Raw genomic sequence first — 13939 nt, 5'->3', positions numbered from 1 at the left:
CAAGAAACTGGAGGAAAACAATGTGATGACCACACACTACTGCCAGTGGATAAACAGGAATACACTGCAAAGGGGCAAAAATCTGGATATGATACATTTACAATAAATGGTGAATGGAAAATAAATAGACAGCACATTGTATTATATTGTCTTGACATAAAAGAAACTGATCATTGAGAGGAAAATATCTTACAACTGCTAATTTAGAGTTTTGTAAAATATAATACAGAACTCAAGTAAGGTAACAGTTAACATTCAAGCAAAAAGTATACATTTTAAATCTGACTTTTCTCTGAATTCATCAAACAGGATTCCATATGTCTATATGGAGACATAAGAATTGTATTGACATTATAAGCTTGTGTGATTCGGATTGTACAAGAGAATGCAAAGTCCTACACATGGATTTACTGTGGTGATATAAGCAGCGAAGGGTGGTTAAATAACAACAAAGTCATTTCAAATGTGTCTATAAGGAACATTGCGTCTGTCTGGCTTAAATATTCCGTCTTTCCTCAATGGTCGTCTTCTGATTGCATCGCTGTACGATAAAGGGGGCTGACATCACTAACCAACCTACAGTCACAGTCGTCACAGACGAAAGCTTTTGCAACAGCAGACTTGATTTTATGAATGAGGGGGTGACATTTAGGTTTACCCTGCTTGTTGGAGGAAGAGAGGAGCAGAGAAAATCTCAACGTACAGTATGATTCACCACAACAAAGTGTTCGGGAGGGGGTGGTGATGTCATTGGTGGTGGTGGGGAGTCATCTGTGAGTCAGAGAAGAAAAAGAAGAGGTGGAGATGGAGGAGGAGGAGGAAGAAGAAGAGGAGAAAAAGGAAGAGGGGTAGGTTTAAAAAAAAAAAGGAAAAGAAAAGAAGTACATAGAGAGGTGGGGTACCTGCTGTGTGTGACCCATGGTAACAGGCAACACCGGCCTGTGGATGACTCACCACGGCTTTACCAATCGCACAGGCAGGCAAACCAAACACTGTATGCAGGGATGTTCACGCCACCCGTCATGACACACACGTATGTGTAATAACACATCGTGCATGCACACATTTACCGCAACAGAAGCATGAACACCTCCATTCAACATCATCACACCTCACTTACTCACACACACACACACACACACACACACACGCACGCACGCACGCACGCACGCACGCACGCACGCACGCACGCACGCACGCACGCACGCACACACACACACACACACGCGCACACACACACACACACACTCCACATGAAGTGCAGGGAGAGGAGGGGAGGGTCAGGATGACTCACACTTCAATGATAACACTCCTCCCCCTGCCCCAATCTCTTGTGCACACACACACACACACACACACACACACACACACACAAAATAATAAGAAAAATTAAGAAAGAAAGAAAGAAAGAAAGAAAGAAAGAAAGAAAGAAAGAAAGAAAGAAAGAAAGAAAGAAAGAAAGAAAGAAAGAAAGAAAAAGATATCATTTGGATGCAACCCACATCCTCCCCACATCCTGGGAACCTCCCATCTGAAACTCCGACTGACAGCGGGAGGCTCCGGCTCACTGCAGTTTGTCCAAGGTGATGGGAATTCTCTGGCAGGTTATTATGACCTTAAATAAATAAAGAGGGTTGAAAAACACAGTAAAAACTAAGCTTTTGCACATCTGTTCTCTCCTCGTTAAAGTCAATTCTTTGAAATCAACATCAATATAAGTCCAGCAAACATCAGCTGACACAAAGCTAAATTATTCTCTACTATTGGACCAGTGATCCAACTTAGAGGTATGTTGGCAGCAGGGATCATCATCATCTTCTTCTTCTTCTGGGGTCATGGAGGATGTAAAATCTATGAATTTTAGAGTTCATTGGCTCTGTTTGTACTGAACAGCGCCCTCTCCAAATTGTTACCAGAACTACAAGCATGTGCTGCATAGCTACTGTTGTAATGTGTCCTCTCAGGGCCCGTTTACACCACAACGTTTAAAGTTTTTTTTGCATTTTCGTTTCAGAAACGTTTTGCGGAAACAGAGCCCAAGCATTTTCAGAAAGTTGCACTTTCACCCATTTAGAGACTAAGTTGGTGCACTGACCAAAAGTTCCACCTTGGGAGCCTTTTTCAAACAGTTGTGTATTCAGTGGCTCCGATCACCATTGCCATGTAAACAGACACCTAAAATGCAATGAAAGTTTTGCAGTTTTACTTGAAAACATTATCGTGTAAATGTGGCCTTTGTTTTATTTGTGATAACTGAGTCTGACTTTTTCTTTTTTTTTACAATGAGGGGGGCCTCTCAGTGGGACTATCCAGTGTTCATGTCAAAAGAATGACTTCCTGAGTGGAGTTTGCGTGTTTTTCCCACATGTTCAAAGAAGCCTTCCCACCACTCAAAAACATACGTTCAATTGAATTGGTAACTCCAGGTTGCCTGCAGGAGTGACTGTGAGTGTGACTGTCTGTCTCACTGTAGCACTGACCCCTCCAGGTGTACCCTGCTTTCACTCACAGAAATCTGGGATCGGCTCCAGCCTTTCAAAATCCTTGAATTGGAAAAAGCAGTATAGAAGATAGATGGAGAATATAATGAATGTCAATGAATGACTGTGTTTGATATACATGGTAAAACTATTAAACTGAGCCATGCCCACAGTATCCGCCATGCCTTCTTAAAAAGCAAGAGAATTGATGTGTCTAAATTTATGTTACCATGTGCAGGGATTTTTTTTTAACCTTCACGTGATCATAGAAGATCGACACGTGGAAACTACTTTGGTAACTTTGGTGGAGAGATGTAAGGTGAGAATGCATTGGCCTGGAGTGGGGTTATTGCAAAATATGATCACATAAAATGAATCCATTAATTTCAGTGGCAGATGATCCAACAATAATAACTTCCCAAAGGTTACATGGGAAGCTCTGTACCACATCCATGTTCATGTTGGAAGCCGGCAAGCTTTAGTTTAGCGTGAAGGCTGCAAACAGGAAAAAAAACAACAACAAAAATGCTTATTTGGCTTTGTCCCATCATCTGAAAAACCATCCTCCAGCACCCCTGAAGCTCACTAATTAACGCATTGTATCTCTGTTGTGTAATCTGTACAAAAACCAAAGGGGGAGAAAAAAATACCCCAACAAATCACAATTTTACAACAGGCTATAGATCAATCAGTTTCTTGGCTACAGCCAGTAAATTCCTGGAGTCTCCGCTGTTGTCCTGGCAACCGGTCACAGCCAGAAAATGGTCCCAAATGTTGAACCCCAATTAAAACTGTGAAATTCTATTGTTCTTGTGCAGAACCAACCAGATACAGTTTATTGGTAAATGGTTGCCCTTCTTCCAGTCTTCATGCAAATGGAATAAAAACAATGCAAACTCTGAACACAACGAGTGTTCATAAGCTAAAACTGCTTAAAAATGTTTACCTCTGCATCATATCGGCTTTTTAGAGACGAAAAACATAGACGTGTATTTGCACAAAAGGTCCACCTAACAGAAGCCAGAAGAGCAAAGCATGTCTTTTTTGGAATAGATGGCTCACTCCTACGCTCTCTGTAAATCATGGAGAGTCCTCTTATCTTTTGATAGCTAAAACATGCAAGCAGTGCAGGCACTTGGCGAGCACACATAATTCCCATCAATTACTTGGGAGAAATACTTCCGCCTCTGTAAATCGCGGGCAGCTGACAAGACACAGACAGGTCTTGGCACAATGGAGTTATTTTATGAATGACATCTGGATAACAAGAACACCTGCACCGGGTGACCCTGCCGGAGCAGCGGAGGAGTGACGTTACAGAGGGACTGAAGCTCAATTTGTACAAGATGTGTCTGATGGGGAAGTTGGTTGTTTGTGTGCTTTTGTAGGAGTTACAGTTGTAACACTTGTCCAAAGTTAAACCATTTGCATCCATTTGTTCAAGCGGGGTTGTCGGTCTCAGTACATAATCTTTTTCTTTCCTATAGCTTTTCTGGACAACCCTCTCTTCATGCCAAGTTAAATCCAAGCGAACGTGTTTCTTAAAATACTCCAGCGCTGATTTTCCAAAGCTTATAGGTTCACGTCTTCAGCGCCGAGCCACGGAACATCTGCAACTTCTGAGCGACAGCTGGTTCTATTTTAACAAAGTGCACACTGCAAAAGAAGAAATTACTTCAGGAAATCCGATTTTCAAAAGTGGTGCAGCAAACTCCGGAGTAAACAACAGGGTAGATTTATAGTTCATCGTGAAGAAAGAACGTTTGTTTTTTTGTTATGTTTTTTTTAAAGTTTGCTGGTATTTAATGGCACGCTGTAAACAAAGATCCTGTCATTAGATCTCCAATCATTTAATCACAGATGACCGAGTAGCTTGAGTTTAGAGTTAATGCTGAGCACACTGAGTAACCTTTAAAACTATATGAAACTCTGCTTTACTTCTGCATTCTACTCTTAGGACCATTAAATAAAGCGTTGGGGGTTTTTGTTAAGTAAATTTATAGTGTCATTTTCCAAAGGGGTCTTGTGGAAGGGGAACTGAATGTGGTGTCAGCCGAGTCCCACTGCAGGCCCACAAGCAGTCGTGGGGGGAGACCTGAGAGATGATGTGACACTGCGTGACACTGAAAGTTTCCAGTGAAACCGGAGACCGTCTCGCTCGGCGCGACACGTCTTCCAGGTGGGGTGACCTTCGCTTCCTGTTCAACTGCAAGGAAAAACACTGCTGACATGTATAATTAGCCGCCCCCAGTAAATCATCTCAATTCCTGCACACACACACACACACACACACACACATAGACGTGTTTCGTGTGTTAAATTTAGCACAGCTAAAGGAAGGATTCATGTCAGTGACAGAACATGGTGGTAAACACAGCTTCAACCTTTCTGAAGCCTCTCTCAAAAGATAAAAGGCCATTTTTTTTGTGTGTGTAATTCCATTGAGATAATCAGGCTGGAGTTGAATTCAAACCAAATGTGGGCTAATTCTATAACAGACTTTCTATTTTTAAACCAGAGATGGCACACAATTAATTCTATTTAAAAATCAGTCAGACGAGCCTCAGTGTTTGCATGCAAATGAATCCAGCGATAGCACTCCCCTCCATTACCAGGATGTACAACAACCTTCTAATATTCTGCCGCACATGATATTTAGAAAAAAATACTTAATAAAACAATGGAAAGTAAAATGATTTAAATGGCCTGTGTGATTTTCTCTTGAAACAAGAATATATGGTTAAATTGTTCATATGTTTATTCGTATTCTTATTTGTCGAGATAGGAAGCATCTTTAAAGTGGATTTGGTCACATCTCAGAAGATGTCTAGGCTTCACCAGTTTGTGACTCATGCTTTGTTAAAGGCATCAAATGTACTTAACATTGAAAACCCTACCCATTCACCTTCTCTACCTCTTTATCTAGCTTGGGGTTGGCTGAGGATGAAGCCGGAGCACACCGTGAGTACACCCTGTCCATTAGAGGGCACGCAAAGAGATAAAACACACACTCATATTCAAACATTAAAGTCACCAGTTGCCCCAAATGTATATTTTTGCGCTGTGGAAGGAAACCTGAAACAGCGACACAAGTTAAAGTCAATTCGAAGGGACTTAATTCTGTCCAGGCAGAAGTTGTGCAGGTTTCCCACCAGCTTCATTGACCCCAGTTCAAACTAAAAGTACCTGGGTGTACTTGTCAGGCTGGCTGTGTCGAGCTTGTACAATGAATTATTCCCGAGTCAGTCAGTAAAGTGTCAGTAAAACTAAACACGAAGCCATCTTATCCTGTCACAGGAGGCGGCGTTGATCAACATACTTTGCTTCGTCTTTATCATAACTTCTTACTCCAAGTAGAAGGAATTTACCTCCTATCCCGTCACCGCTGGCAGGATATGGCATGTATACTTCTCAGAACCATAATTCCTGTATTGTTTGACATCTAGAAATTTCAAGGACTACCAAAAGGCAGAGGGACGGAGCACATACAGTCATTACAGTGCCCCCCCCCCCCCCCCCAGGAATTCCGTTGTGAATCTGATGTCACATAACAATGTATGATCGTCCAATCACAGATAAGCTCACACGAGTAACATGAGCCTCTCAGTACGTACTGTCGAAAACAAAAAGCTACAAGAAAAGGGGGCAGAAATACTTGTTGCATATTTTTTAACAAACCATAAAACCATAAAATCGGAAGAACAGAAATCCAGTCACTCGGTCCAGTCTTAAAAGTATTGGCGTCATACCTGAATTCTGGCTGACCTCAACAGTTAAAACGGCCAGATTGCACTTTTACTAGAACATAAGTAAAATAATCATTCCACTCTGACTTAAATGAGGGTGAACTAAAAAAGATTATTTTAATATTTTATTATTACACCAAGAAAAGAAAAAACTTCTGCCTTCCCATGGCAGGTTTCCCAATCACATCTGGCATGACAGTATATTTCTTTCCAACTGAAAACGCCAACAGGGTGCAAGATGATCATGATAATAGCATTATTTACTTCACCAAATATGTTGAACTGCACGTCTAAATCCAGCGATAGACTATCGACTTGCCCTCATAAAACTAATCCAAACGCCTCTGCAACTTCACCTTTTCTGCTGATATACAAATATAGCACATAGGGACACAACATTCCTAATTACAAGCGAGTGTATGGAGAACTCATAAACACATGAGGAGAAATACCTTTTGGGGGTTAGGGGCAAATAGCTTGTGATCTTTAAAACAAGTCTTCCACAACCCTTTTAGCCCCGTAATGTTGATAATGTTCCCTTTATAGTTTCATATTCCCTGATTTGTATACAGTAATAAAAACATTGTTCAAAGAGATTAAAAGCACACTAAATTCTTAGGTGAAGTGTATCATCCAAGTTCTCTAAATAATCCCATTAGCCCAGAATTACCAGTCCAGAGGGCTGAGAAATGAATTTTTCTATGAAAACGAGTTTATCTCAGAGAAGACTTGTGAAGAAAATGATACAAGACTGCCCCCCTGTGGCTAAACAGGAGAACAGTGCATGCTGCTGCTACCCACAGTAACGTAGTAAAATAAGGCATTCCTTTATACATTACACACTTCAGAAATGCAAATAGCACTTGACAGTTCACCACTAACAACTGAAGGGTTTGACAGATTTCTCAGCAATCACTGTTTTTACACCAAGTGGGGACAAAAGATGTTGTACTGTCCAAACTCTTCTTTTCTTCCTTTCTGATTGGACAACGCCGGACATAATGTCTCCAGAAAAACAAATTTAAAAAATGAAAATGAAAACACCATGGAGAAACTTTACGGGCTCAGTAAATGAAGAGGACTCGGGTGCGTGGCAGGGTGGAGAAGGTGTCTGCCATCTTCCGGATTCTGGCGTAGTTGATGAATCCTCGAAGGAAAAGCAAAAAGCCTGAAGCGAAGACAAACAAAAACAATTGGCAATGATAAACACAGCTGGTAAATATTGTGTTTTTGATGCTGCCCAAAGCCTTAGTCATTTCCTAAATATAAACAAATGAGCTTTGACACCAATCAGCCATAACATTATGAGAGCTGAACATCTCCCTCAGTGCGGCAGCGTTACAGCACCACGACAGGCCCAGTAGAGACATTCCAGCATCTTCAATGGTTTCATCTGGACGAGACATTTCTTGACGTGATTTTGTGTGAGAACTGAAACGTTTTTCTCTTCATGTGGTCAGAGCCAACCGACAAGTTGCTTTATCTCAGATCACTGCAGCCATTAAAGTCGGTTTGTGTCCGACTGTACACTGTAGTGCATCGCAACTTCACAAGCTGTGAGACAGATGTTCAAAATCCAGTGGTCATAATGTTATGGTCAATCAGTGGATATATATTCAGGAGCTCCTTGGATTTTCGACTGTTGGTTATTAACAAACAACAGAAATATGACTAGCAGATACAACTAAATATTAACACATGTAAACAATTCTTGGAGAAATTAAAGTGGAACTCCAGCTTTCATTTGTTGCTTCTCTGATGTTGAAGCTGGCACAGTCGCGTTGCCTTGATCCAAACAAGTGTAAGGAGTTCAAATGTGTCACCAGTGTGACAGAGACGGTGCTAATTAACTAAAAGACACCCCCATTGCCCTCTGGAGTTACTAAGTTACCATGCTGAACCTTTAAGTGAGATATCTCCCCGTGGTGTTTTAAAAAGCCCTGTTAGCAATTCAAGTGAACTTTTTACTTTTATGTCTCGCTCAAGTCTGGGATTTTTATTTACAATATGTTGGACTACAATATCATCAACACTCTTACAAAGATTCCCAAAGTCAGCGTAATCTGTTTTTAGATGCAACTCCCTCGTTTGTTTATACTAGGATGTATGTATTTTGAGCTGATACCTTATGTAATTATTATCAAGAATTAACAAAAATTTGAATCTAAATGAAGGTATATAATGCCATTTGTGAGCTATTGTGTTGTTGTTGTGTTTTCTGTTTGCCTGAAAATGTAAAAATATTATATATATATATATATATATGTTCATTTTCTGGTGTTGTGTTTAAACTGCAGTTCCTGTAGCAATGGTGTCTCACCATTTCCATCCAGAAACGGTATTGAACACGTGTGACTTTAACATAGTGGTGTGGAATATGTGACCACAGTAGTATGCTAGCTTAAAAAAAAAAAAAAAAAAAGCATCTTTTCTTTCTTCACTCTGTGTTGCTTTTAGTACTGTGTTTTCTTTTTTTTTTCATTGCGATTTCTGATTATTTATTTCATGATCTGCAGCTCTGTTTGGGATACGCCCCATTTCCACACCAAAGGCAGAGAGTGCTTTGCAAAGAAATGCTGAATAATTGGTAAAGTATAAACAACACGTTGGTGGAAAAGTCACACTGGTCACTTTGGCAGGAGAGGAGCCAAAGTAAGTGACGAAAGAAGAGCGCAGAGTGTGACTGACTTATCTTGTAACACAACATGACAAATATCAACACTGATGCAACTGAACTCCGGTAACCTTAACTGCGTCACAATCTGGACTAAACTGCGACTCATTAAGAGCCAGAGGTCCACTACTTACCCAACACCAGGAACACCCACCACAGCCAGTACTGTCCATCAAAGTAACCAGGGAAGTATGTGGAGAACTGGAAACCCAACAAAAATGACACAAATGACTAGTTAGAATAAATACTGTCCAGGCTGGTTCCACTCAAAGGATCGCTGCACTTTAAGAAGTGAATGAAGAAAGTGGCACGGTTCTTCAGAAGCCCATGAGGAAATAGTTCCGCACCGACAAACCGACCACTACAGAGGCGAAATTAAAATACCGCGGCTGCGTTTGGTGCTTTTGCTTTGCTTTCGAATACTAAGAAAGCCCTTTTTGTGTGTGTGTGTGTGTGTGTGTGTGTTGGTATGCTGTGTCATCTCTGCTTGTGGCTCCTACCCGGACAATGAGAATCCATTTGATGAGGGACAGGCCAAAGCCAGAGATGGCCCCGTAGCGCCCGGCCGCTGAGGTGGTCAGGCAGAAAGACAGGAAAAATCCAATCCAGTTGAACAGGAATGCCACTGGACATAGACAGGAGGAGGGAAGCGAGAGGGAGCATGAGCTGAACGTGTTTAAGAAAAAGAAAGAGTTCCTAAGCTTTTAAAGTGAAGTAGGCTTAAGTATCTTTGGAGACGCCGCGCAAGACATGGAAAGATAAAAACAGACAAGTTTTAGGTAACTGACTGAAGAACGTGAGCATGAAGATGCCATCATTTCCTATCCTCAGCTGGTCGGCATCTTCAAAGTCATCTCTGGTCACAAAGTCTTCATCCTGTGAGGGAATAATCGAGAGAAAAACTGTTTAGTCCCGGAATCATTCAGAGGACAGCAGCAGAGCATCCCGTAGCCCATACAACTTCTTTCCAGCCACAAGTCGAACTCGTTAGGTGACGTTTGTTCAATTTTCAACAATTCGCACTGAAGCTCGACTTAACATCTGAGTTCCATGTAGTGGCTAAATGGGTTGTATCTTTGAGCCTGGGTGGTCGCCTGCTGGTGGACACCAAACACTGCTGGTGACAGACAGCAAATATGAAAAAAACAACAGACAAATGGAAACATCACAACACGGCAAGCCCGTTTAATTACATCACTGTGACTTTACTCGTAAGTCTGGTCTGTCAGACTTGAAGCACGACATCAGCAGCACCACAACATCCTGCACAGTTTGCAGCTAAAGATCTGCTGTCGGGCTAAATGCACAGACATACAAGAAGGGCGGGTGGGATACTGAATACATACACACTGTGAGCACAGTTGCGTTTTCACACGCCAAAAAACTGGGACCATCATACACTCCCCGCCCAGTCCTCTACTTTACCTCCAGTGAACTGCGAAATACATCGTCAAAAGTCTCCAGGCGTTCCCTGTGCTGAGGCTGCTGATGAGCGCGAGGCAAAGTGTGGCAGAGAAACACAACAGCAGCAATCAAACCGGGTGGCCCCACATGCAGTCAGGAGCAATGCAACACTGGGTGCACTAGAAGTCCTACAGGAGCAGTCTTTAGTTGGGTTTTTTCCTTCCATGGACACTTGTTCCAGTAAAGGTTCAGGATGCCAAAGACATCTCAAATCCTGTTGATGTCGGGTGTTATTTAACATGCAGCATTGTTTGCCCCAAGGTGAACTGGCTCTCTGGAAAAGGTGAATCACGCAGCCTTTTGTGAATGAGGTGACGGCCCCACCCAGGTGAAAGGAAAGGCCAGAAAACAAAGGATTCCCTGAGCAAGCTTGTCATTAAATGTTCAGAAACGTCAATTACCGCCAATTTCTATAACTGGATCACAACAAAGAAAAGAATGCAAGGTGGGGAGTTAGTCAGTGCTCAGTGTGAAGTCGAAATAGTAAATATAAAGTCCGAATGTTGAGAATAAAGTTAAGAGAGAAGAGTTGAGACATTATTCTGAGCTTTTTATGGTTAAATTATTACCTTAATCTAGCACCTCTTAGACAAAAACAGCACAAGAGCCAAAGCAAAGCTTAAAAACTGTTTTTCTCCATAAAACTGTCATTTTTTGCATTTTTAGACTGACAATCAGCAAATTTGCCAGCATGGACGAGGTGGAAGAGCTAACATTAGGAGGAACTCAACCCAGGTGACGTACAGAGTTTAAAGCAGAAAAAGTATGTTTGCATTGAGTAATCAAGAAAGACCACTTGTGATAACACTGTGGAAACAAAATCTATTAATTGACACAAGTGATAAAGATTCCGGTCAGAAATACAAAGAAGTACAAAAACAAATCATCACAGTAAGCAGCTCAACACTTCCTGCCCTAAAGATAACCCAGAAACTATCTGAGCAGATGCTGCAGAGTGTGCCTGTATACGACATGGTGGAATGAATGTGACCTCAGGCTAAGAAAAAGTGAGACACTCACTCTTCCGGTAACCAGGGGAACGGTGCTCTCAGCCTTGGTTCGTTCTGCTTCATCATATGAAGGCAGCGTTGTTGCCACATTGTATGATGGAGGCTTAGGGAAAACCCCGTCTTCCTTGTAGTCAAAGTAAGCTAAAAAGGAAGAAGAAAAAAAAAAAAAACTGTTTCAGAAACATACTGAGAAGTTCCACTGACATGAGGTGTCACTTGAGAGTGAAAAACAGATGGTGAGGCAGTGCATGACTTTGACGTTTGCAGTAGAGAAACAAGACAGAATATTGTGGAAACATTGTCAAATATTGACAGAAACCTGCGAAGGGTCTCAGTGAGTAGAAAGGGACATTCCACATGCTTTGTCTGGTATGTTTGTGTCTCAGTGCTTACAAGAGTGAAAACAATGATAAGATCCAAAGTATGGTATGAACGCATTTTTCCCAGTCCAAATCATTTATGCTGAGTTCATCAAATCGTTTATTTAAACAACTGAGGTTGGAACTGCAGTCTTGAAGATGCGTACAACTGGTTGTCATTCACTTTCTGACATTATCAGAAAAGCAGCAGCATTTCTACAAGCCTCACAATGTAGACAAATAAAACTAAAATAATTCCTCTAAGTGCCATCACAACTGATGACCCCAGCACTAAAGAAAGAGGCGGATGAGTCACGGTTTTACCAGAATTGTCCGCTGCGATGCTGCTGTATGGTGGAGGAGCATCGGCAGCCATCTGTGGACTCTCTTCTGGATCTTCCTCATTGGGAAGCTGTGGGATGGAGATAAATCACCTCATGGTTATATGAAAGGAAATAAAAAAACACACTCTTATCTTTTAGTTGCATATATCTTTAAATATATATATATATATATATATATATATAGGACTTATATAACAACATCTGCCTCCATCCAGTCCATGCATCTTTCAGGCAAGGCCTTTTATATTACAGGCAGATAAAGCTAAAACACATAAATAGAAGAGCCTTGTTCTGGACTGCTCAAGCGGTTTGGATGACATTAACAATAATGAACTGTTGCACTGTGTGGTTTTCCAACAGGAAGGAATGAAGGAAAGGCCTGCAGCAAGTAGTGAGGGCAGCAAATCACACCATAAACAGACCATTACAACTGAGCTACGGCAAAAGAAACTGTTCAAGATATCTTCAAGGATCCACAACTGGACATCACCTGGATGCCCTGAGAGGATATCAACTGAAAGGACTTTAAAAAATAATTTAACACCAAGCAGTCAAACCACAAAGTTTTGTTTTTATTCATATGACAGACCGAGTCTGGCTGTTTCAGGAACAATATTAATACAGTGTAGTCTAATCTCGGTGAATTCCCCAGATGTATACAGACTATTGTTATAGGGATGAGGTTCATGGCCTTGTCCTAACTTTATTGCGATATGAGCCAGTCATCAAATTCTAATCTCATGTTGAGTTGTTGGTAAAGTGTATCTGATGTACAGTCCACTAAGAAGCACCAGACATGTCATCCTGTTGTTATTCACAGAAAGCACTTATTGTCCCAACAGCTGTAGAAAACAGAACATTTCGTATTCGCACAGGCTTCGTGTTCTGTTTTTTTTTTTTTTTTTTCCTCCAGCAGGCCAGTGTGTGCATTAACTGTCCAGGGTTAGGGTTAGACTTCCAACAAGAACTGTCTGTCCTAATAACATCCAGCTAAGCGGGTCAGCAGGGAGGATTTAGCCTGCCATCATCCAGGTAGTGAACACACCCACTGCTGCACTTCTACTGCCAAAATATAAGGATGCACACATGGTTATGTATCTGCTCACTGGCCCCCGTATTAGAGTTATCTTAAAACTATCGCAAATCACAGACTGAAAAAGAGGAAGAAGAAGCAGAAGAAGAAGAAGAAGAAGAAGAAGTCATGTTTGGAAATGATTAGCGCTAAGGCTAACTCTAGAGCTAACCCGTTATTAAGGCTCTGTTAGGGGGATACGTTTGCCAGTTAGCTGTGTTAACTCACACCTTGTCTTAGAAAAATCAGAGTATTCAAATTACTACAGTCATATATCCGTCCGAGTGGTGTTTGTTTGTCTTAAAACGGAAAACCCGAAGACCAGACAGCGTTGAAACGTCAACAGCCGAGGACCATTAAACACGTTAACGCGGAGTTTCCGCCTACCTGCTGATATCTCGCGCTCGGCTCGGCCATTCCGGCTTTGGACGGCTGCTTGTCAACACCCGAGGAGGAACACGGCGCCGAGACACCGAGCGAAGACCGAATTATATAACAGAACAACTGTAAACTCAATGCTCGCCACAATGGAAAGCTACTCCTCTCTGTGGGTGAAGCCTGAGCTGTCAGCACCGAGACTATGCTTCCGGTTTGTGTTTCGAAATAAAGTGCAAGGATTCAGCTGGCCGAACCAACACCACGCTTCCGGTCAGGATTTAAAATATAAAATCCACAGCGACTGTATTTTTCAGAATGGAAAAGAAAGCCAGTGTCATTTCTGAAGACAGCACACACTCTGTTCTCACGGTTAGCCTCAGTACAATGGTATAGAACACTTTTACATCTTGTT

The 13939-nt window shown here is 41.7% G+C and overlaps 1 protein-coding gene across 2 annotated transcripts; it reads right to left on the bottom strand.

Moving 5' to 3' along the window:
* Positions 1 to 6338: 6338 nt before the first annotated feature.
* LOC308122233 (NEDD4 family-interacting protein 1-like) lies at positions 6339 to 13740 on the bottom strand. 2 transcript variants are annotated; one of them, XM_080483942.1, is made up of 8 exons: positions 13537 to 13710; positions 12058 to 12145; positions 11385 to 11515; positions 10326 to 10385; positions 9689 to 9776; positions 9401 to 9525; positions 9035 to 9101; positions 6339 to 7394 (listed from the first exon to the last, which is right to left on the bottom strand). In XM_080483942.1, exons 1-8 carry the CDS (start codon positions 13564 to 13566, stop codon positions 7291 to 7293), a joined length of 693 nt encoding a protein of 230 aa, XP_080340068.1. In that variant the 5' UTR covers positions 13567 to 13710; the 3' UTR covers positions 6339 to 7290. The 2 variants fall into 2 exon arrangements, with proteins under 2 accessions (XP_080340068.1, XP_080340067.1); XM_080483941.1 differs by lacking the exon at positions 10326 to 10385 and having other exon boundaries at positions 13537 to 13740.
* Between the last annotated feature and the right edge of the window lie 199 nt (positions 13741 to 13939).

Source organism: Lipophrys pholis, assembly GCF_963383615.2.
Source record: "Lipophrys pholis genome assembly, chromosome: 16".
Taxonomy (NCBI): Eukaryota; Metazoa; Chordata; class Actinopteri; order Blenniiformes; family Blenniidae; genus Lipophrys; species Lipophrys pholis.
This window is presented reverse-complemented; position numbering and strand designations above follow the sequence as displayed.

Excerpts from the sequence above, each read along its gene's own strand:
- LOC308122233 (XM_080483942.1), bottom strand. The coding sequence starts at position 13,566 with ATGGCCGAGCCGAGCGCGAGATATCAGCAG. Across the intron at positions 9,777-10,325 it reads TATTTCGCAGTTCACTGGAG|GATGAAGACTTTGTGACCAG; the intron begins GTAAAGTAGAGG and ends ATTCCCTCACAG. Across the intron at positions 9,102-9,400 it reads AATGGATTCTCATTGTCCGG|TTCTCCACATACTTCCCTGG; the intron begins GTAGGAGCCACA and ends TTGGGTTTCCAG.